We start from the raw sequence: 23,800 nt of genomic DNA on the forward strand, positions 1-23,800 counted from the left end.
TACAGACATATGCAACACACACTCAACCCACACACCTGCACACACAGACACATACAGATATACACATAGATACACATACAGGCATACGCAACACATATACAACCCCCCACACACACCCATAGACAGACAACCAAAAAACGAAACAGAAACAAGGGGCTGGAGAGATGGCTCAGCAGTTAAGAGTACTTGTTGCTCTTGCAGAGGTCCAGGGTTCAGTTCCCAGCACACACATGGTGGCTTACAACCATTCATAACTGCAGTTCCAGAAGAGCTGATACCTTCTTCTGACCCCTACAGGTACTGGGAACACTTGTGTGCACAGACGAAAACTCAGACACACACCATAAAGTTAAAAATCTTATATAGAAAACCAAGCAAGTCCAACCCAAATACCACTTGTCTACCTACTTCACTGGACCGACTGAGAGCACTAACGGCTGAGCCACTGTCTCTCTGTCCAGCGAACCCTTCCTTCTCTTAACCCCCATCTGTTCCCAACCTTTGGTATTCACAAGGCCTTTCTCGGTCTTGTGGTGTGTTCTAGATGACCATTTAAAATGAAGCGTTCCTCTTTTGCCTTTCTACAGAGCTAGGACAAATGTAACCTGCTCTTCACAAGATGGAGACTCACATAGCAGAGATGAGGGTGAAGTGTGAGGTGAAACACTTCGTATTTGGATGACAGACTGCATGGGACTCAGTAATCCATACCCTTCTAAGTGGAACTAAGTCACCCGGAATCATCTTTGGATGGAGTTTCAGGTTTGGACTCCCCGCTCTCCCTGGGAGTTATCTTCAAACACTTTCCCTTTGCCCCCTCATCTCTGCTCCTACTCCTTCTAAATTTTGTACATCAGCCTCAAAAGGATCTCAGTCATTTAATTAAATCATCATTTTCTTCTACTCAAGTTGTGTAGGTTTGGTTATCCTGAGGCTGTTTGTGGAGGTATTTGACTCCGTCCTGAGCAATGGCTGAATCACCACATGTCCTCTTCAGGATGCTGTGTGCCTACCTAGGGAGGAGGTGAACGCTACACAAGGAGGGTTGTTACTATGAGGTAGTGTTCTCCTGTTTCTCCACAGAAGAAACTGAGATGAGGGTGGACTATCACATACACCTCAAGGGGCTCATTTAGGACTCAATGAAAGACTCATTTGACTACCCAAGACTAGACTGATACTCGTGACTGAGACTTTGCTAGAGTCTTGGGCTTCTTAGAAGGAGTCCTTGCCAAATGCGATGGGGATATTTCCCAGGATGTGGTAGGTCTAGAGGCTGGTTAAATCTTTAACAAGCCAAAGCTATCACAAAAGCCATTTTCTTCAGGAAATTCCACCACCCTGACTTGGCCTCAGAGCCCAGCTTTTAGAGACAGAAGTCTCATTCCTCTGCCCACTTATCTTGCATGAGCCCTTTCCCAACTTCCTCCTGCCCTAGAGTCTGCTCTTGCCCCAGACAGCAGCCAGGGGAGAGGTAAGGACTCTCTCGTCACCCAGTACATAGCCTGAGCTGGGCTCTTTTGAGACTCCTGCCTGTACCAGCCGAGGCTCAGGGAAAGCTTCCCATTGCTGAGCTCAATACAGAGAAGAAAGACTCAGCATACTTTTGGTTTTTGGTATCATTTATTTTTTTTTAAACCCACTTGTAGTTTGGGTTCAGCTGGGAAGCAGGATATACGAGGGAAGGGGATGGTGCGAGCAGGATTGGCCCATAGCTTTGGCAGCAATCTCCAGCCCCTGCTCCAGGGAGGTAGGTCCTGTTGTCAGGCTCCCAGCTGGCTCAGGTGAGGCTCCGGATCGATCTTCTCGGGCAAGTGTCCTGAGCAGAGGAGAATTCTATTCTCTCCAACCCACCTCCTCAAAGACCCAGTCAAAGGTTTTTCCAACACAGTGCCAGGCAGCTGAGGGACATCATGCCACGGGCAGGCCTGAGTGTATGGGACAAGGAACACTGTCTGGCTTCTGATTCCAGATAACAGCCTAGGATGTGGCTACCCAGAGGCTGCCATCTAGAGTGGCCCCAAGGAGCTGCTTCTCTTGCTTCCTGGGCTGCATGTCTGCAGCTGCCCTGGTTGCAACCAGTGGTATACTTCCCACCCCCCTCCCCAATCCCCAGACAAAATAAAATAAAATACAATAAAAATTAGAATAAATACCAATTGGGTCAACATTTACATTTACACAAATGGACAAGATGATTCCCAAACTGTAAAGGTTTGCAGACTGGATGAAGAAGGATGCATGGATGAAGGTGGTTTTGGGGAGAGGGGAAGAGGTTCCCCGTGGTTGATGGTGGGAGTCCTGGCCTTGTCAAGGGGAAGTCAAGAGTCTTGGAGGAGCTATGGTCCCAGAGCTTAGGCAATATGGCCAGTTCAAAAGGAGGACAGTGACCTGCAGGTCACTTGAGTGGAAAACAAGGACCAAGTCATCCTGACAGGTAGGGGAGCCTAAAAAAGGCTCAGTATCAGATCGTCATGGCCGGACAGGACAACACAAGTCTCAGAGACGCTTTGCCTCCTGTTCTTTCATCAGAGGCGGACTTTGATAGGCTGTTCCTCTGGCAGCAGGAAAGGCTGTGGCCGGGGGAGGTCAGAGTCTGTGGGTGTCTGCAAGTCCCCCACTTCCTGCTTGAGTAGTTGCCCCACAGGAAGGAGCTCAGCCTTTTAGATTTTAGGCTTTACTGTTGTCTCTTTTAAAAATAAAATAATAATAATAATAATAATAAAAAAGTTTTCTTTCCATGTCTGAAAAAGTAACAGGGATCTGCATTTAAAACAGAAAGACAGACGGCTGCAAGTGTCATATCAGGATGGACCAGGAAGTGGTTTCAAGCAATGGAATACACTAGGCAAACTGCAAGTCTGGAGCCACTGGGACACAACATGGAATTAAAAATATATTTATATATGTATACATATTTATATCTTGCATCTTCTGGTCCTCAAGGCCCTGGGGGGGGATGCTCTTGAGACAAGACCCCCTCCCCCAATAGGACATTAAGAAGGAGCTGAATTGGGCTCACGGTGCCCACAAAACCATGCTCTCTGCCTCTTTAGGGGACACTAGCCCCTCTACAGTGTTTGGGAGCCCCTGTGTGGAGTCCACTCTGTGAGCCCAATGAGGAGTCTAGGGGACCTCTCTACTGCGGCTTGAGTCCCCTCCATCAGCCTCTTTCTTCCTCATGGGCCTGCTTCACTCTTAGCAAATGCAAACGTACATACATGTGTATACACACACACGCACACGCACACACGCACACACACTCACACCACCCTACAGAAGACGCCTGGGAAGCAGGCCTATGCAAGCACACCTGTGGCTCCCTGAGGATGCAGGGAGCAGGTGCCTGTGGGCCTGGGCTGCCTTACTCTTCATGACCATGATTTCCCTGGTGTCTTCTCTGTGCATTCCACCTGCCCTGCTCTTCCTCATCATCTCCTGTGGGGCTTATAGTGTCCCTGGGCTCCAGGCTCAGCCTAGGGGCTGGGATGGGAGACAAGGCAGCAAGAAGCAGAGAAAAGAAGAAGAGGAAGGAGGAGAGGAAAAGGAAAGAGATCAAAACTGGGGTAACCATGACCTCTATACCTTATTCCTGGCATCCCCCTTCAGAGGGCCCATCTTGGAACCTGAACGCTTCAGTTGGAGACAGCCAAAGAGAACTCAGGAACTCTCCCTCCCCACCTGAGTCCCCTTCTACTCTTCTAGACTTGGGACACTAAGAGAAAGCATCCTTCCTTTTCACTCTAGACAGCCTGAATTCAAGTAGGAGGAGAGAGCAGTGGTTCTCAACCTTCCTGATGCTGTGACCCTTTAACACTCTGGCTCTTCTTCATGCGGTGTGACCCCCAACCACAAAATTACTTTTGTTGCTACTTCATAATTGTAACATTGCTACGTTATGGATCGTAACAGATACGTGGGGTATCTGATATGTATCCTTGCGAAAGGGTTGTTTGATTCTCCACAGGGGTCACAATCATAGGTTGAGAACCACTGTAAGAGCCTCCACCACAGTCTAGGTAGGACCAGGTCCAGTGAAAGGAGCGAACTGGGAAGCCCCTGGGCTTGAACACATGTTGTTCTGGGGGGTAGGGGGTGGATCATCAAAGTGTGGGTTTCAGCGTCCCAGAGATGAGGCGGAGGAGCCAGCAGTTATCCCAGCAAGACTAGCCTCGTCCTCTTCCCTAGTCATTGTAGACGTGGTTGTTCCCTGGGACCAGAGCCTCCCAAGAAACCGGAGCTTTGTTTCTAGCCTGAAGAACTTCATTTGGCTGTCTGCCTGGTCGCCTACCAAACTGTCCCAGTCAGGACCCAACGATTTCCCCTCTCCCCAGCAGCCTTGGAGGTAGGGCTTGTGGGTCTTGCCTGGGCTGAGGCAAAGAAAGGATCATGAAGGAGGCTCCAAGACCCGTGGAGCCAGCAGTGGGCTTTTTCCCCCAACAGTTGCTTGGAACAAAACCTGCATTTGGTTTTAATTTGCCAGCCTTGTTTCTGGCCCCATTTGCCATAATAGGGGCCAGGGCAGGTCCTAAGGCAGTCAGTCCAGGGGACAGTATCAGCCCTTTGGAAGCTAGCAGTGGACAGAACAGAGGCACTGCAGGACAGAGGCCCAGGAACACAGGATTCCAGTGGGGACCCCTATTGGGGCAGAAGTTTCCAATTACTAGCTGGCTACTGGCAAGCTGCTAGTGGCGAGATTCTTTCCAGAGGGGGCCAGGGTTTGATCTCCCACTAATCAGGGGATCCTTGAGGGATAACTATGTGATCACAAAATCTAGGGCATTTTCATTGAGGAAAAGAGACTTCAAAGCAACCGACTTTTGAAAAACAAAATAAAAGGGTTCAAGCTGAGCTGTGAGCCCCGGCTCCTTTCTCTGCCTGGGGGAGCAGAGGGCCCTGGGGCTGGAGGCTGAGGGTTGGAGGGTGGGGCACGGAGGTTAGAGGAGAAAAAAAAGCCTCTCTCCAGCTCCGCTGGGGCTGACAAAGGCCATCAATTATGGGCGGCTGGTGGGGACCGTGCCTGCCTTTGTCCTCCCAGACATCTGCTGCACGCTGCCTGCTGCCAGTTGGCGACCGTGGCTGACAGCACGTGGGAACAATGAGAGCCGTCTCGACCCACTTTTTCAGCCTTCAGCAGTCCTGGCTGACCCAAGCGGTGGACAGAGGTGTGGGAGGCTGAGAGGCAGCTGTAGACAGTGAGGAGAGGCAGAGATTCCTCCCATAAAGCTCTATGGGGGATGGGCTGAAAGGTAGGGGGCGGGGAGGACTAGAGCTGAGGAGAAGAGAGCAAGGGCGGGTGACCACCAGGACAAAGAGACATGCTTCCCTTGGTGTGAGCTGCCACATGCTCACATGCAGGCTTGGGGGGGGGGTGCTGCACAGGGAGCCCTTCTGAGGGATCCAATCCCTTCCTCTGCTGACTCCAGACTGGCCACCATTGCTACCTGCCTCCCTGCTCAGTTCTCTTTCCCGCCAGGGCCACCCCTGTCCTTTCGCGCGTCCATCTGGCCCTGTGCACCAGGGCCCCAGCTGCCCACGGGCTGCCCGCCAGGCCCCCTTGACTTTCAGGCTGTGAGTTTCTGGATGGTCCTGTTGTAGTACTGCGTGATGGGGGGCGTCAGAGGGTTCCAGCTGTTGGCGTGGAGCTCGATGACCTCCAGGAGTAGGGACCGGGTTAGCATGGACTCTGAGGGGCACAGCATCTTATCTCTCGCGCTGGCTAAGAGCTCTGTCATCATCTCTGGTAGCTGCTCCTCCAGCAGCCGGCCTGTGCTTTGCAGCTGTGGGTGAAAAGGGTGGTCAGGGTGTGGACCTGGACCCTGTAATATACAGTCCCCTTCCCTCTCTCCCACCTAATCCTTGGCTAAGTAGGTAAGGACCAAAAGGATCTAAATTGTTGGAGGAATCTGCAGATCCAGGCAGGAAGAGCCAACGGTGAGATTTAACAACCATCTGCCAGCAGGTAAGCCCAGGCCTGACAGCAGCTCACCAGGAACTCATCCCTTGTGTTCTCTACCCCAGAGCCTCCCCCTCCTGCAGGAAGCTTTCTCTGACTACGATTAGACCCTCACTTGACCCCATGGGCAATCAAGCATCTTTGTGGTAATTCCCATTTGCCAGGTATTGCTCTGGAAACAGATTAGTGATCAGTACCTACGTGTGTCTGTGTGGCACACGAAGGGAGATGGGTCTCCTTTCTAAGGCCAAACATACCTCTAGCCCCAGAACTGACCTCTGTCCACATCTGTGATGATAACTAACAGAGAAATACGAACTGAAGTAGAAGGCCAGCCAGGCAACTGGGAGACCCATCAATCATCGGAGAAAAAAACAAAACAAAACAAAAAACCAAAAAAAAAATCCACCCTGGCCAGGAGAAACTCTAATTTTTCTGGGATTCTGCAGGACCCTTCTTCCTATACAATCTGAATGCTTCTTGCCACTGCACCCTGGCTTGTCCTACCTGCTTTTCTAGGCTCCACCTTTCCCACAATGCCCCTCCCTGACATCTGTGACCCACTGTGTCCTCCCTCCCCAACTTCCAGGGATATATGCACATTTTCCCTACATATTCCTCAGCCCCTGGGTATGTGCCAAGATTGAAGCTATTTGAAGGAACAGACCCTGACTTATCTTTCCCTCTAACCTGGGCAAGCACCATGCGTGTACCCAGCTGAACCCTGACAAACTTCATGACCATCTAGCCAATCAAGGTTGCTGCACAGGTTCTTGGGAAAGGTCCCCATGCCAGAAGGTCTTCTTTCTCTGTGCCATCCTGAGTGTCTCTGGTCTATTTGTAGAGGGCAAGGATCTGTCCCAAGAACCCAGCCAGCCTTGGAAGGAAGATTCCAGAAGAAGCCTCAGTGTTCAGTGGCTACATCTTGAGATCAGGAGTAGTTTCCTCCCAGGAGCCAATGTAGGAGGCTCAATCAAGCACTTGGTGCCTTCTCCTAATTGCATACCATGGAAGTGAAGGGAGATCTTTGGGGGCAGCAGGTCACTTGCAACCTCTTAAGTCATTTGTATGGCACGTCTTTGGACTGAGAAATGGACAGTGCCAGCCTGTAATGATTCCCCTAGAGAACAATCCTCTACATGCCTGGCTCTGCAGAAATCCAATGATTTTGGTTTCCCTCAACTGTGAGGCCCAAGGGCGCGTGAGTCTGGAATTAGGCCATTTGAGCCCAATGCTCACCTCCATGGAACAGCAGAGGACGGCGTCTTCCTTCACATCCTGAGACTGCAAGAGCTGTGGAAGAGAAGGGCAGAGAAAAAAAACCAAAAATGACCAGGCTGTACACAGATGCTAGCCCCTGCAGGTGGGCTACTATTCTGCCCATTCCTGTCCCAGCTTTGATGCTACTAATGGTCAATGTCTTCACTAGGTCAGGAGTCAAGACCTGGCTGTGGCAGAGAGCTGAGCCATCAAACATGGTTCTCCACTGGTACTGCAAGCCCAAAGTGACTCCTCTGTAATAAGTGCTTATTAACCAAGGCATGACCAGGCTGCCTTGACCACATCCCACCAAGGTTTCCTCCACCTGTCCACCCTGTCCTTTCAATCTCTCTCTTCAGAAATTGAGACATAACTCATCTAATATATGTCTGCACAGCGGGCTGTGTAGCACACCGCTGTCTCTTCCCTCCACAGTAGTGTCTGCTTCTGGCATTCTCTTGACTCTTATCCCAGGGTTGTCAGTCCTTAAGGAGATCCCAGGAAGCTTCTATTGGGGGTGCTCTAAGAGCCACATATGGGACTCTTATCTGGATGACTCAGGAAACCATGTTGAAGATTAGGAAACATATTCTGGACAATGTTGGGGGGTATCTCACTCTGCAGTAGGCCAGCATTCTATCCAGCCAACTCTGGGAACTGATCCCAAGACCTGGAAGGGTTTGGTGACCCTGGTGGGTGAAGCTGGAGTGAAAAGATTTGTTTGCTTCTGCTTACTCCCCAGGGAAGATGGAGGCGAGGATAACATGAGGTGAGCTCTGCATAGCTCTGGAACTCCTGCTGTGATCTTCCCTCACAAGCCTCTGCACCCCTCCTCAGGGGTGGGGAACAGCTAGCAGGAGAAAATCCTTAAACCAAAAATGGCTGGCTGGGAGTAGGGTGCACATTTATAATACCAGGACTTCCTGTGGCAGGGGGATGTTGAGTTTAAGGCCAGTTTGGGCTCCAGCGTGAGAGTCTACCTCAAAACAAACAAAAACCACAAATCAAATTGCTGGAGACATTCCAATAAATAAAATGCTACAGAAATGACAAGGAAGGCAGAAGATGAGGTGTCCAGGGGAGGGAACTGGAGACTTAAAGTGGCTTTCTTGTAGCACATGGTGACGTGTGCTGGTCATGTTGGTCCAGAGATCAGTCTTTGGGCCTGTGGTGTCTCTCCACAAGTGTCTACCTGGTTTCTGACAAGTGAGGTAATATTATGGGAAATTCCTCAAAGATCCAGGGCCTGAGAAGCAATGGTTGCTGTAGAATGTGCTTTCCCACTTCTGGTAATGATGCAGGAAAAGTCTCATGCGGCTCTGAGGCCTATCGGCAGAATGCTTTGACCCCCGAGCCAACAACTCCTCCCTGTGTCTACCATCCAAGGCCTGCTTACCTTCCTTAGGCCTACCCTGAGAGGATGAGGCTCTGCTGTCTGTCCATGTTCCTTCCTTTAGTCCTCTACTCTTTCTCCATACCCCTGTGCTATTCCAGGCGCTCCACAGATGAGTACCACTGCTCCTACTCTGCAGGGCCTGTGTCCCTCACTTGGGACAAAGAAGACTGCTCAGGACTCCCAAGTAGAGCTGTGGGAGGGTTCCCTCTTCCAACCTTATCTCTTACTTGGCTGTTGGGAAAGTCTGGGCTAAGCCAAAAATCACATTGTGCGATAGGCCTTGTTGTGCAGGCTTGCTAAGCTTTCTCAAGGAAGCTCCTGAGGGCTGTTCCTTTCATTCTCCTGTCGTCAACAGTGCTGTGTACAGAGAGGACTCGAAGGAAAGGCTGTGGTGATGGCTCAGTTGGTAAAAATGTTTGTCTGGTAAGCAGGAGGCTCTGAGATAGATCTCCAGAACCTGTGTAAAAAATCCCAAGTGTCAGGGAGCACACTTAAAATCTCAGACTTGGGGAGGCAGAGACAGGAGGATCCCTGAGATTCAAGGGCCTACTGGTCTACCTAACTACTGTGTCCCAGGTACACTTGAAGAACTTGTCTCAAACAACAAGGACGGAGACAGCTGGCATTGGACTCTGACCTGCTTACCCTGCACATGCAGACTCACCTCTATCTGTGGGACAGGGATCCCTAGGACCCTCCAGCATTGACTATAGAGTAGTTCCTTCAACCTCCTCCTCTGACCTCTGTGTGCCTTGCTCTGCTCTGTGGACGGTCAGGAAGTCTCCACCTCTGCTTTTTGTGCTAACAAGGGGCTTGTCTGCCTCGTTCAATGAGGGCTCCCTCCCTGGAAACCCTTTGTGTGTATCCTCCCAGGTTGCCCAGACCATCAGTGGCTCCCTAGTATTTGCTACTGAACTTTCCCTTTGTGGATACCCTAGATATCCTTCCAAGTACAGAACCTTTCCATTCCTCCATCTTGACCCAGATTTCCCGTTCTGTGTCCCATTTCCCCAAGTCTAGGTTCCCAAAAGGACAGCTGGGTTTCTGGACAAGAGAACCCTATTTGTACATTGAGGGGCCAAGCCATTCTCTCATTTATGTGGGTTCTACTTGGGATTTTTCAGGAGAGACAGTTACTTGAACTCAAAGATTGGTCTCCAAAAGGAGTGGCCACTTGAACAGACATAACATTCGCATACTTCTTCATGGCCATATGATTGGCAGTAGTCAAAGGCAGAGTAACCCAGGTGTCCATCATTGGGGGAAAGGAAAAACGAATAATCCATCTACTGGGGCTGAATAATATTCAGGAGTTGTGATGTGTTTTCACTTCAATGAACCTTCAAGACCCTGCTGAGAGTAGCCAGGCACAAAAGAACAAACACAGCCTTGAGTCTCCTTACATGAGGTTCTGAGGACAGACAGATTCATAGAGACAGAAAGCAGATGGTAGCTGATGGGAACCTGGGAGTGGGGTGGGAGATAATCAATGGAGACAGGTTTGTAATTGGGGAAATACAGAAAGTCTCTGTAGCGGTACGGTTGATCATAAAGCAATGTGAATGGCCTTAATACTATAAAAGTATATTTAGAATGGTAAATATTATGGTATGTATATTTTACCACAACAAAAATAACTGGCTGTATATTAAAAAAAAAAGAGGCAATGATCAGAACAAAATCCTCTGGAAGAATATACTGTCTTTCTGAGCGTCTTCTCTTAAGAAGGCCTGCACCAATGGAGAACCAGCATGGCCCATGTTCGGGTGAAGGTCTGGGTGGAGAAGAGGCCACCCCTCATCCGAGTCTTTGGCATAAAGAGAGATGTGGGCGGGCTGGGGCAGGCAAGCTACCCGCACCCTTGCACCGTGAAATGTGTTTCTTGGACGAGAATCCAAGGCAATTGTGTGAGCCCACACAGTGTTTGTTAGGAAGCGACCGCATTCCTGGGCTATTGTCTCTGCCGGAGCCTTGTTGTGGGTACACCCATCACGTCCTCCCTCAGGGAGAAGAAGCTGAGGTGCTCCAGCCAGGCTGTGGGAGGCCTGACAGCAACTACAGAAAGAGCATCCCCAAGTCCCCGCTGGGAAGGGCCATGGGGCATGGGCATGCTGCCCAAGGCGTGCCCAGGATGGAACCAGGCTGGCTTTTGGGATGCCACCCAGCAGGGAGAGAAAGAAGGTGTGGATGGAAGATGTGGGGCTGCCTTGATGTGCTGGTAGGGATGATCAAGGGGACCACCACGGCTTTGTGTCTCACTCACTGGCTACAGTGTCAACCTGAGGCATGCTGGCCAGCCCTTCCTGACCACTGCAGCTCTCCACAGGCACATTCTGCAGCTTTGGAAAACAGATGCAACTGCTTCACACACTATAGCCCTTTGAGTTCTTTCTGACCCTGTTGTCAGTAGCACGGGTTCTAGGCTGGTTGGAGGAAGCAAGGTGGGTAGAGAGTAAAGAAGTTTATAGAGTAGATGACACCTGCTACCTTGCTGGAGACCAGAGCCCATCAGAGTATCCTGATTGGCTGGCTGTATATATGGAAGGACCAAGACCTGTAAGGATAAAATCAAAGTGTGGAAGAAGCTGAAGGCCAGAAAGATCAAAAATGAGATCAAAGAACTGGAGGGAGGGGACATCTCAGAGATGGGCGTAGACACTGACAGTGGAAAGGAGAGAGAGAGAAGGGGGGGGGCACATAGCCCCAGCACGTGGTCCTGGGATCACAGGTTGTTGGGTTGGGGACTCCACCTGTCTATCCTATGCGTCTGCTGGCTCTGGGTCTGCATCACAGCCAAGTCTAAAAGACAACACAGGAACTGACACTCACAGTAATGACCTTGAGTCATTCAGAAGAGGGCCAATTATGCCTGCTTCTCTCTGTTTGGCGAGGCAGATAATCTATCCAAGAAAAGGCTATCATCAAAACTGTGCAGCAGGCTGACAATCAAGATCTGCCACTGACCAAGAGTCACCCAGGGCATGCCACTTAATCACGCTGCACCTCAGTTTCCTCATCTGAAAATGGGGATAATATCTGCCTCCCTGTTTGGAGAGTCAACTGAGATAATATATAGGCAAGAACTTTGAAAAGTGCAAAGCCCGATCCCAAGCGTGCGCAAGGTGTTATTATTATGATTACATTTATATCTTTATAAACATATATCTTCCCTGCAGATCCCGACACACTTTGTACCCCTGTGACACTCTTGTGGAGACAGGCAAAGGCCACAGGCATTATTATTTCTACTTAATAGACAGAGAGACTGAGCCTCAGTAGTTAAATGGCTTGCATAAGGCAGACAGAGAGTCTGAGCAGAGTTAGACGAAGCTCAGAGTCCTGGGTCAGCATCCTCTGACTTAGAGAACGCTGCTCATTTCTCCCAGACTAGCTAATTTTTAGTCTGATAGCTGGAACTCATAATTCTTAATTCTGCTGACTGGTGGCTGTAAAGGCCAACCTGGGCTTTTACAACATGGCATTGATTTTGCCTGTTCTTTGATGGCACTGGTGACGACCGTATTCATCCGTTCGCTCTCATCCATCTGCTTATCCATTCATCCACTTACCCACTTACCCTGACCTACCCATTCGCTAAGCCTTCTATCTACACATTGACTCATCCACCCATCCATCCATCTACCCATCCATCCATCCATCCATCCATCCATCCATCCATCCACGCAAGCAGCATCCACTGACACACCAATGTTTAAGGAATGTCCTATATGGTAAGCACAATGTAAACACAGAATAGTGATAAGACTTCTAAATTAGTAGGGAAGACGAGAGAGACTTTTGCCAGGCATATGGGGTTACAGTATGGGGAGAACAGTGGTGCTAGTGGAGAATACTCCAGGCGTTTTGCAAAGAAGAATGTCCATGAGCTAAGGCTATGAGAGCAAGCAGAGTTCACCAATGTACCAGCCAGTATGCCAACAGTGTGCCAAGATACCTGAAATACACAGGCTGAGGGCAAGGGAATGTAGCATAACAAACAAGGCCAGGGACAAATACTAAGAGGATTTAAGTGCTGTGCTGCTCAATGCTGGTTTTTGTTTTTTGGTTGTTTTGTTTTGTGTTTAATCTCAAGGTTCTGGAGAGCTCCTGAAAGATTTTAAATGAGAGATTAGCAGATGATATTTGCATTTAAGAAAAATCCTTTCCTTCACAGAGTGGAGAATAAACTAGAATGAGGAAGTCTGGGAGGCAGCAAGCCCAGTAAGAGGCTGTGATGTGAAATCGTGGTGGCTTGGATTGAGGCAGGTATAAAGGGAGGATCACATCAAAGAGAGAGAATAGATTTATGGTGAGTATGGGGTTGTGGGACATAGAAGCTGGGCCGTTGTTCCCAGGCTTGACGATTAATCAGAGGCATATGTGGCAACATCACCAACAGTATAGGAAGGTGGGAACGAGTGAGTTCAGTGTATGACTAGTAGGAGAGTGGCTACCAGGCTCAGTACCCAAGAGCAGTCAAGGCCATCGGTGTGAATGAGGTGACCCGGAGGACACACGGAATGAGAAGAAGAGAAGGTGAGGGGTCTGATTTTGGATAAGAGAGGATGAACCCTAGGGGAGGAAGGGGAGGATAGTCAGAGATCTAAGTGGACCTAGAGGAAGTAGTGTCATGGAAGGTAAGATTTCCAGGAAGTAGAAGGTCAGCAGGTCAAATGCTTGCAGAGATCAAGTAAGATGAACAATGACCACAGTGCATTTAGTGATTAGGAAAGAGGGTGACCTTTGCCATGATGACATCAGTGTGTGCTAGAGGCAGGCCGAAGCTAGAGACACAGCCTGGAGAATGTGAAGGAAGACTACACAGGGAAAGAATATACTCCTGCTTTTCTTTACTTGGGAGCCTCGCTGATATCTGTCTTTTCCTCCTTCTCTCCCCCACTCTCTCTAGTTTTTCTTCAGACTTAGCTTATGGGACAGAAGACATCAAGAGAAAAGAGTGGCATTGGTTTGACAGCAATGTATGTGGAGGCAAGGGGATCTGTAACCTGTTTAAAAGCATTGGACTGAACCAGATTGGGCAGTCAGGAGAGAGGAGGTTCGGATACACAGATCAGCCATGGATAAGAGAAGGGCTCTCTCCCTCTGAGTTGGAAGCAGGGGCTATTAAGGTGCGTACATAGACGCTCATGCTGTCCACCCTGTTGGTAAAACTATGGGGTTCAGAGTGCTCACATGTTAATCTCTTAGCATTATCTAAGATAATATCTGTGCTGCTTGCAGTTTGGATACCCCAAAGATGGGAATTTCTCCTAATGTCACTTGTCTATTAGCCTAACGAGGAGTCTTGGTAGGTTGGCCAGGGTCAGATGTCAAGGAAGTGCATGCTTCAGCCCTAGCATTCCGTCCAAGCCTATGCCCAAGGTCTGGCTGCCAGCTCTCTAACGGAGGGGAGCCGATTACCCTAGTTGTGGACCAGGCCCAGTGGGGATAATTAGTTTCCTTCTTGCCGAGCTTGCAAACCTCACCTACAAAGTGATCACATTAAATGTCACATGGGGGTAGTGCTTCATCCACAGCTGGCCCCGGGAAATGGAAATATCATCTGGGACCCTAGGCAGACTCTGAATCTTTCTGTAGACACCAGAGGCAGGGGCCACAGCACCAATGGCTCCTCTGGGGTGCCAAACCCTGGTCAGTGGCCCGGATAAGAGGGAGTTCTGCTCACAATCCCTGCAGCACAGGGATCACAATTCCCAGGACCTTGGGGTCAGCCATGTCTGCCTTCAAAACCTTCCAGCTTTGCCTGTAGAGTCTACCCCAGTCCTTTCCAGAAGCTGCTTGTCTTTTCTGTTTTGAGTTACCCTAACATCTACCCATCTTGCTTTACCGGTGGACAGGAGAGACTGGAGGTAGCTCCTTTTTTTCCCCCTGGAGGAGGCTCCTGAGTGCTGGGCAGCACCTCTGGGCTTCTCACAGGTTACCTGCTTTACATTTTCAGTGCTTGTTTTAGGTGTGCTCTGTGTACATTTTAAACCCCCCCCCCCCCGTCAGTATACTAATTTTTCATGCTAGGGGGACGGCAGAACAGAAACAGGTGAGAACTCAATAGTGGGGAAATGGGATTTGAACCTAGATCTAGTCTGGGTTCAAAGTCAATGTGGTTTAGCTACTGCTACCCAATAAGTTGTGCAGTCAGGCCTGGGAAGGGTTGGTGACTGCTTACCTGGTTTGCTTGGCATACTCTCAATTTTTACCTGTCATTTGGAAACTATTAGTAGCAGTGCTTCTTCAAACTGCCCTGCTTTGGACAGTACAGGGCCGTGAAGACAAGACAATTCCTCTTCTGCCCTGGGTTCAGCATCTCCACTAATAAAGCAGGCTCAGAACTCCTGCTCCCCTCCCCCTCTCTCTCTGAGCTCCTGCCCCTCTGAGGGTGAATATGCAGATGGGGGGGGGGGAGGCCTGGGCTGCCTCTCATCAAAGCAGAGGAGGATGACTGTAACTTGGGCCTCACCTGAGCTTGCCCGCCAACCTCCCCCACCCCATCCCATCCACACACAGGAGAGTGGAGTCAGGCTGGAGTTTCGGCAGCTGACACATCACATACTGCTCTCTGCTGCAGCAAATAAAAGAAAGATAACAAGGCAGACATTCTCCCAGCTGCCTTCGGGGCAGCTTAGCTTAGGGACCCAGGCACAGGGGCCATTCCTGATCACTCTTCACATTACCCTCTGAAGGAATGGAATAACTGTGGCCTGTGTCTGACTCAGCACCGAATAGTTCCTCGAGTCAGGGAGGGTTAAGGCTGGCTGGGGGCCAGGCCTGGGGCTCTGGGTGGGTGGCCAGGCTCCCCAACTAGGGCCAGAGTGGGAACTCCTAGGTCTGTCTCACTATGCTGAGGCCCTGGGAAGAACAAGGAGAAAAGCAGGGCAGAAGAGGGGGTCGGGCTGCCTTCTGCCACTAGCTGGGCCTCCTCCCTGCCTTGGCCCGTGCTCTCCCTGCAGTCCCTCCACCCACCTAAGGCCTGGACTTGACCTTGCTGGTTTTGCAGGGAGGGTGTGACAGCCTCTGGGTAAAGGGACCTTAGCTGCTGCAAAGGCATTTTCCGCTCTCTAAAGTAAACAATCAAACAGGAAATTAATCGAAAAACCCACTTCAACGGAAGGTTCAGGTTGTGATTTTCACAGCCTCAGAGCCAGGAAATTCAAGGTTACAGTTCCCATAGCAACTCGCCTGTAGAGTGAGGGACTGCTTGGTTGGAAAAGACCTTGAGGAGTCAAGCAGGCCAGTCCTCTGCCTCCAAGGAACAGCTCCCCTCTCACCCCCACCCTCACCCCTCAGAGCAGCAAGTCTGAATGACTTGGGTAGACTGCTGATCTGAAGCGGGCTATGGTGGTGCCGGGAACGCTGCAAGGCTAGATGTGCTCTTGGTGTTCACAGTGTGAGTACTCACAGTTCACTCCTCTGGGAGCTGATGATCATACACCTTCAGGGGCTTTACACTGTTGTATGCTGGCTGTATTTCCACAGCCTATGAAATGGGAAAGAACCTCAGAAAGGCGTGCCTACCTCATAGGCATCATCCCCAAGTGAGCAGGGGCTATACTGTGCCCGTCCTCAGCCATAGCCTCCTGGCTCACCTACTCCCAGCTCTTGCATACCCATTTGGACCTAGACTCTCTTCATTAGTGACCTTGGGGTCCATTCCCATGGCTGCGTCTCCACTAAGAATCATCTTGTTTGGTTGAGCAGCCCCCAAGATAGCAAACACCTTCTTTCCTGCCCCAGACCCCTTTGCCGGCTCAAATATACAATATTAAAATATTAGCTCTGTGCACCTTCATGGCTCTAGGGATGATAAGAAGCTAGTTACGGAACCGGAGGCAGTCCTTCCCCTTCATGTCAGGGTGGGAAGGAGCTGGGCTTCTTGGGTGGGGCTTTCTTTTGTGTGTGTATAGAGGAATCCCTACTTGACAGGAAAGGACAAGAGGGCGTTGTCGCTCAATCTCTGGAGGAAACAGTCTGGAATTCTTTGTAACTAGCATGCTGCTGAACTCCTGCTCGTATGGCCCCTCGCAGCCCCCTGGCCTTACCATGGGACCCAAAAGAGGGACACTTTCCAAGCCGTAGCTGTAGCTTCCTGGGCACCAGGCCTGTGGCAAGAGGGCACCCAGCCACCTGCCCAGCTGCCAGCCTGGCTCTGGAGCCAGCGCCTGAAGTGAGCATGGCTGGGGCAAGTGAGAAGCGGCGCCTGCCCGGGAGACACAATGTCTCCCTGATTTCCTAACAGGCCCAGCACTGTGCCAGGGCCTGATGGGCAGCTCCCCAGGTCCAGCCTCACTTGCGAAACTGTCCTTTCCTCTTATGGAGTGAGCTTCCTGGGGGTGGCTATGCTGCTGTCTAGAGTTTCAAGAGCGCTAGCCAAGGCACACCTTCTGTGAGCCCCCTCCTCCCTTCCTGCATTCCCCCATCACCTTCCTGCATTCCCCTGTCACCATGCAGTAGCTCAGAGGCAGGATGCTTCCCCAGGAGTGTGACAGTCCCTTACACAACACCAGACAAATAGATCTAATTGCTAGAGACAGCGGAGAGGTGGCTGTCAATAGAGACATGACTTCTCGTATCTTAATCCTGAGGAGCCTCACCCATTTGTTACAGAGGAAGTGGCTTCCTACACCTCAAGGTCCTCACTTAAAGATAGGGCCCGAAGATAATCTGGTGGGTCGATCCATCCACCTTTCCCCAAGCAGGAAGAAGAAGCTCCTTAGAGATACGTTGTAGTAGGCCTACATCAACACTAGAAAGTCTGTTCTTCTAATGTCAGGGGTCACAATCCATCTTAGACTCTATGGGAGGACGGGGCAAGAGTGACCAGCAAGAATCTTGAGAACAGAAACAGTCACATGCCGAGCCATTCTTCTGTCGATAAGCATGCCATTAAAAAAAAAAAATAAAGCAAAACCAAAACACTTCATTTAAACTATTCTCTCCCATGTATTAATATTCTCTGGCTACATTAAAGAATGAACATAAGGGGCTGGAGAGATGGCTCAGTGGTTAAGAGCACTGACTGCTGTTCAAGAGGTCCTGAGTTCAATTCTCAGCAACCATATGGTGGCTCACAACCATCTGTAATGGGATCAGATGCCCTCTTCTGGTGTGTATGAAGACAGCTACAGTGTATTAGTGTGTGTTTGTGTGTGTGTGTGTGTTTGTGTGTGTATAAAACAATTCTTTAAAAAACAAACCAAAAAACCAAAAAGAGAATGAACATGAAATGCCAGGCAGTGGTGGCGAATGCCTTTAGTTCTATCACTCAGGAGACAGAGGTAGGCGAATTTCTGAGTTTGAGGCCAGCCTGGACAATGAGTAAGTTCCAAGACAGCCAGGGCTACACAGAGAAACCCTGTCTCAAAAAAAAAAAAAACCAACAAAACAAAACAAAAAACCCATAAAGCTGGGGCATGCCTTTAATCTCAGCACTCAGGGGACAGAGGCAGGTGGATCTCTGTGAGTTTGAGGCTAGCCTGATCCCACTTCAATCTCCAGGACAGCCAGGGCTACATAGAGAGACCCTGTCTCAAAAAAAGAGTTGAGATGAGCCCATAGCTACCTGGATCCTAGTCAGGGGCGTGGCCTTCCTGTGATGGAGAAGGTTAGGTGGCAGAAACCACACTGCAGAAGCTGGACTGAGACATGCCCCTGGGTGACAAAACTCAGCTGGTTCCTTAATGGGTTAGAAGGAACCAACGACAAACAGGTCAGGACAGCTGGGCCTGGGACAAGTATGCTCTGGTACTGTTCAGAGAATAATAAGGTTATGCTGAAGGCATAATTAGTATTGTACTCAAGAGTGTCAGGCACCCAGCAGGAGGGTGAACAGGCCTGGGCTGAGAAAAGGGCCTAGTGCCACTTGGGGACCTCAGAAGGGATTTGATGAGGACTCTGCCAAGACTCAGAGACCTAGAGATAAGAGACTCTAATTGGCACCTGGAAATGTGTTTGGCTTTAGAGCCTAACCCTTAGCAGAGTAGAAATGTAAGAATGGTGCAGTGCTACCACAGCTGGAAGCGCCTTTTCAGATGAATAATCCTCTGGCCAATATTCTTGTTCTCCATGCTGTCCTTCTGTGTTCAACTGACTGTGTCTCAAGGAGGAGATAAAGTGCTTAGTTTGGCATTTCTGCTCCCTGGTCCACTTTCACCAGGGCCTACCTTGTCCTCCCTCCTCTTCCAGACCTCCTTCTGGCCAAGCTTTATCTGTTCACAGGCCTATGGAGCTGTCCTTCCTGTCCTTACTAGCCTCCCGTTTCCAATCGTCACTCCCTTTGTTGAACACACCTTGTTCCGTCCTGGCTCTGCTTCTCAGATAACTCAAGACAACCTCACAACCTTCCTCCCCTCCTCCTCCTCCCCAGCCCTCTCCTGTCCTCCTCTTCTCCCCCTTCCCCCTGCTCCCTTAAGTCTTCCCAAGTGCTCTCCTAGTGTCCTTGGGCAAGAAGCTCACTATTCGTGGTCTAGAGGCAACTATTTGGTTTCTCCCAGCCTCTGGAATCTGTGAAGGCTGGATTTCTTCACGTTGATCACGCTAGGTTTGTGCCTTGCTGACCCTCTCTTAGAAGACTCAAACACTGGGTCTGAAAGAAGCTTCTACTGTCTAGGGCATAGCTCTTGAGATGGTTTTGGAGCCAGGGTTGCCCATCCTTGGCTCATCCTTCCACTTCTACTGGCCTCTAGTCAAGTCTCCCATACTGTGCTGTGTGCCCTTTGTTCCGAGGAGGTGATCTGCACACCTTGAGCCCATCTAAGGCTGCATCCCTGAGTACGTACACACACTGCTCGATTATACTTGTGCTTCAGAGGTTACTAGGAGGAAGACTAGTTTCAGGAAGACACAATGATCAACTTTATTTCTTTTTGTCTGCATCGGGGCAGGCAGTTGGGAAGTGAATTATCTGGGAACCAGGAGGGAGAAGTCAGGGAGAATGCCCACTCAGATCTCTAGCCCGAGCAAACCTCCATGGGCAGCGGCTACATGGACCACCACTGAAGCTGTCCATAGAGAGGGTCAGGTGAAGCCTGGCACTCAGGAGTGGTCCTGGCTGGAGAAGCAAAGGGAAGTCCTCAGCATAGAGGAACCTCCAGGCCAGTGATGTCATTTAGACCAGGGCACTCAGCTGTAGGTGACAGACATTTGTATTACATAACTGCTGTGGTGTTTTCTTGTGCAGGATAGAATGTTCCACAGCATCTCAACTTCTACTCACCAGTCATCATCAGAAACCCTGAGTAGTGACAACTCCAAATATATGTATCTAGACCTTAGATATATTTTACCCATAAATACCCATAGCTGCTCGTGGAGTAACCTCAGTACACCATTTCCCTTCTGCACTCTGCTTTTCACATGGGCATGTGCTCTATAGAGCTAAGAATGGCTTTCACACCTTTAAATGGTCGAGGAAAATGTATTTGGCTACAATGTAAAAATTATACAAGACTCAAATTTCAGAGTCTGTAAAAAAGTATGTTGGGATAGTCATGCTCACTCACTTACATTTAATCCATAAGGAAGCGTGGTGACACATGCCTGTAGTCTTAAGGAGGATAAAGCAGGAGGGTTGCTGGTTCAAGTTCAGCCTAGGCTATGAAGTGAGTCTCCAAATAACAATGATGACAATGGCAAGGATGTTGGCCAGAATCTAAAATGTGTCATCCATAGATGCCTTTGAGGCAATGACAGTTGAGCTGAAGCCAGAACAGTCCCATGGCATTGGTAAATACAAGTAACTATCCCTTCTTCAAAATGCTCGGGATTGAATGTATTTTGGATATCTGATTTTTTTCTCTCAATTTTTGAATATTTCATATCTATGAGTTATCTTGGGCATGGTACCCAAGTCTAAACATGAGATTCGTTTATGTTTTATATATACCATATAGACGCACAGCCTGAAGATAATTCTATATAGCATTTAAAATAATTTAGTGCATGAAATAAAGTCTCATAGTGTGGAATTTTCCATCTGTGGTTTCATGTAGGTATACAAAAAGTATAGGAATTTGGAACACTGGATTTGCAGATAATGGATGCTTAACACATATGTCAGCCTTGACAGGTTCTATGTTGTTGGCTTGGTGGGGAGAAGCTGCCCAGGGAGACAGCATGTAAGAAGATTGCTCTTTTGCAGTCCTGGCTCTATAAAGTTGTGCAGTAAATGGCTTGCTGGAGGGGAGTGTGGGGTCAAGGGCAGGTTTCTCCCCTTGAACTGACTGATGTGAACAAGTTACCACAGCAGGGGATGGAATGTAAGAGATAAGAGAGACTCATGAGAGAGGACCCTGGGAAGACAGGAGAGGACTGGCTACATTGGAGTTGGGGCCATCACCCTGGTGAGCAGACTATCATAACTAGGTGGGGACCCAGGCAGGTCCACTGTAGCTATCAGGCAGCCTGGTCAGTCTGTGGGCTCGTAAGAGAATTAAAGCCAGCCAAGGTTATGCAAGCAGACTTAGATAGCAGTTTGGGTTGGAAAGAGAGACACTTAAATCTGGCTTTAGGAGTATTTTAAAATCTTACACTATTATTTGCGTTTATGTATAAATGACTTTCTTCAGCTCTGTGCTAACTTTGTAGCGAAATTACATAGAGAGTCTGCGAGGGGATGATTTTGAAACATCTTTTTAGCTTCTCTCAGTCGGACATCTCCGAGAAAACTTTTTATTTAAATGTAACACATGCAAAAATGTGCCCAAATTCCGAGTGTTTGGATGTATTTTCATAAAAGAAATGCCAGATCAAGAAATGGAACCAGAGCTGCCCCCAGAGTCAGTGAGCCATTCCGTTAGGCCTCTGCTGCCTGCTGAGGCTGCAGCCTGGCCCTGCATTTGGAAATCCCAGCTCTGTATTGAATCTGTTGCTATGGGCTGTGGTGGCTAGTCCTTCACCCCGCAGCACTTTTCTCAGCCCCACCTGTTCTCAGCTACTCTGTTTTGGTATTTTCTTCCAGGAGCATCTTGTCCTCAGCTTTTAGGAATTAGTTGGGCAAGGTAGAAATTTTAGTCTCAGTATTTCTGGCTGATGACAGAAATTCAGATCTGAATGAGACATCTCTAATGTGCCCAAGGACACTGGGCAGGAAGCTAGTGCCTCTCAGTTCACTGTTTTTTGTTGTTGTTTTGTTTTGTTGTTGCTGTTGTGTTTTGGTGCTGGGCATCCAGGAATAGAAGCCAGGTGTTGCACATGTGAGACACAGGTGTTGCATGTGTGAGACACAGGTGTTGTGCACACATCAACACAGTGATGGTCTATGTCGCCAGGAAGATCATGTGCCTTCTCAGTTGAATGGTTAAGGGATAAGCCAGGATGACCGATAAAGATACAATACTGTCCTCTACCTCATGTCAGACACTTGACAAGTTTGACTTCTCCTTTCCTGCAGGAGCGAGGCAGATACAAAAGCTCTCTCCCACTTTACTGATGAAAAAGAACTTGACCAGGCCCCAGCTAAAACACCAGTAGGATGGGATCTTCAAATCCTGTTATTCTAACCATCCTTCATTCTATTGCCCTCTTCCCAGAGAGTACGAGTACAGAGAGAGAAAGAGAGAGAGAGAGAGAGAGAGAGAGAGAGAGAGAGAGAGAGAGAGGAGAGATACAGAGAGAGAGAGAGAGAGACAGACAGACACACACAGAGATGAGAGAGAGAGAGAGAGAGAGAGAGAGAGAGAGAGAGAGAGAGAGAGCGCGCTGGGCTGGCTGGGAGTTTCTCATGAAGATACTTCAGTGTACCCAGCTCTACTTGTGGGAAATGAGTCACCAGAGCTCTGCCATGCTGGGACTCCAGGGGACACAAATACACTTCCTGTGTCTCAGATAGAGCTCCGGGCAGTGTGAGCTGGCAGGGCAGAGAGTGACTAGAAACAGATAAAAAGTCCTCTAGCTCTGCATCCTAGGAAGAAAGAGCCACTGCCTGGGTTCACAGGACAGTTCTGTCACGAGGACCTTAGTTTTGTCATCTATAAAACAGGCGTGGGGGCCAGACTAGAGTATGTACTAGAGCAGGGTTCTTCTTGCTACAGCATCTGCATGCCTGGGAACCTGTAAATTCTCCCTTATGACAGCAAAAACTCCTGAATGGGGGTTTCCCAGTTGAGAACCACAGATCTATATCACGGTCGGTAAACTACAGTCATCAAACAGCTCTGTCCAAGTCTTGTTTTTTACAGCTCACGAGTGAAGAACGGTTTATATATATTTTTTTTTATTTTTGTCTTCTCTTATTTTTTAAAATTTATTTATTTTATTTATGAGTACACTGTAGCTGTCTTCAGACACACCAGAAGAGGGCATCCAATCTCATTGCGGATGGTTGTGAGCCACCATGTGGTTGCTGGGATTTGAACTCAGGACCTCTGGAAGAGCAGTCAGTGCTCTTAACCGCTGAGCCATCTCTCCAGCCCCGGTTTTTATATTTTTAAGTAGTAGGGGATAATATATTTAATATATTTAAAGACCCCCCTCCTTCAAAAGACTATGCTGCGCTACATACAAATTATGATTCAGACTTCAGTGTCCATAAATTTGGTCATATTGAAGCGTGGTCCTTGTTTAAGCTGCTCTTCAGGCTAAGGATCGTTGCCTGCATGCTTCCAGGCATAGGATGCGGTTGGACTGCATTTTGCCCATTGGCCTACAAAGCCTAAAAAGTATTTACTATATGGCTCTGGGGAGGAGGTTCTGTGGAGGGAAGCAGTAGCTGGGGGTTGGGGGGTGGGGGTAAGGAGGGAAGAGGAGCCACCGGAAGCTTTTTGGAACCAAAGGACCCCTGCTCTGGGCTGATCTGCCCCTAGCCTTCTGCATGTGGCTGTCCTGAAGGCTTCCTAATACTAGGCAATCTAGAGCTCTCAACGCCTATACGCACACCTGAGACTTCAGTTCTAGAAGCCTGTATGCACACCTGAGACTTTACTTCTAGCATATGGATGGGTCTTGGGTGGGAATCGGCTTCCCTGGGCAGAGGACAGGATCCAGGGAAGCTTTAATGCTTCTGGGGGTTTCCTGGGCGTCAGGTTCTTAGCAGGGCTAATGACCTTCCCCACACCTTTCAAACAGCTGGGCACACCTTTCCTTCAGGGCACCCACTTTCCTCGCCTCTCCTTCCCCAGTGTGAATGTCCCCGGAAGGGTCACTTCATACCACACCTCCCAAGCCCGGCTATGACAGGA

The 23,800-nt window shown here is 49.2% G+C and overlaps 1 protein-coding gene across 1 annotated transcript in view; it reads right to left on the minus strand.

Annotated features, from left to right (window-relative positions):
* Positions 1–2,883: 2,883 nt before the first annotated feature.
* Ctif (cap binding complex dependent translation initiation factor) overlaps positions 2,884–23,800 on the minus strand; it is a 203,776-nt gene continuing 182,859 nt past the window's right edge. Inside the window, exons 10-11 of the mRNA XM_028783220.1 lie at positions 7,196–7,249; positions 2,884–5,780 (exon numbers count right to left, since the gene is read on the minus strand). Of these exons, the coding sequence (XP_028639053.1) occupies positions 5,565–5,780; positions 7,196–7,249 (270 nt within the window). The 3' untranslated portion in view covers positions 2,884–5,564. The remainder of the gene's footprint in view (positions 5,781–7,195; positions 7,250–23,800) is intronic.

This window comes from Grammomys surdaster, unplaced genomic scaffold (assembly GCF_004785775.1).
Source record: "Grammomys surdaster isolate TR1022 unplaced genomic scaffold, NIH_TR_1.0 1036, whole genome shotgun sequence".
Lineage (NCBI taxonomy): Eukaryota > Metazoa > Chordata > Mammalia > Rodentia > Muridae > Grammomys > Grammomys surdaster.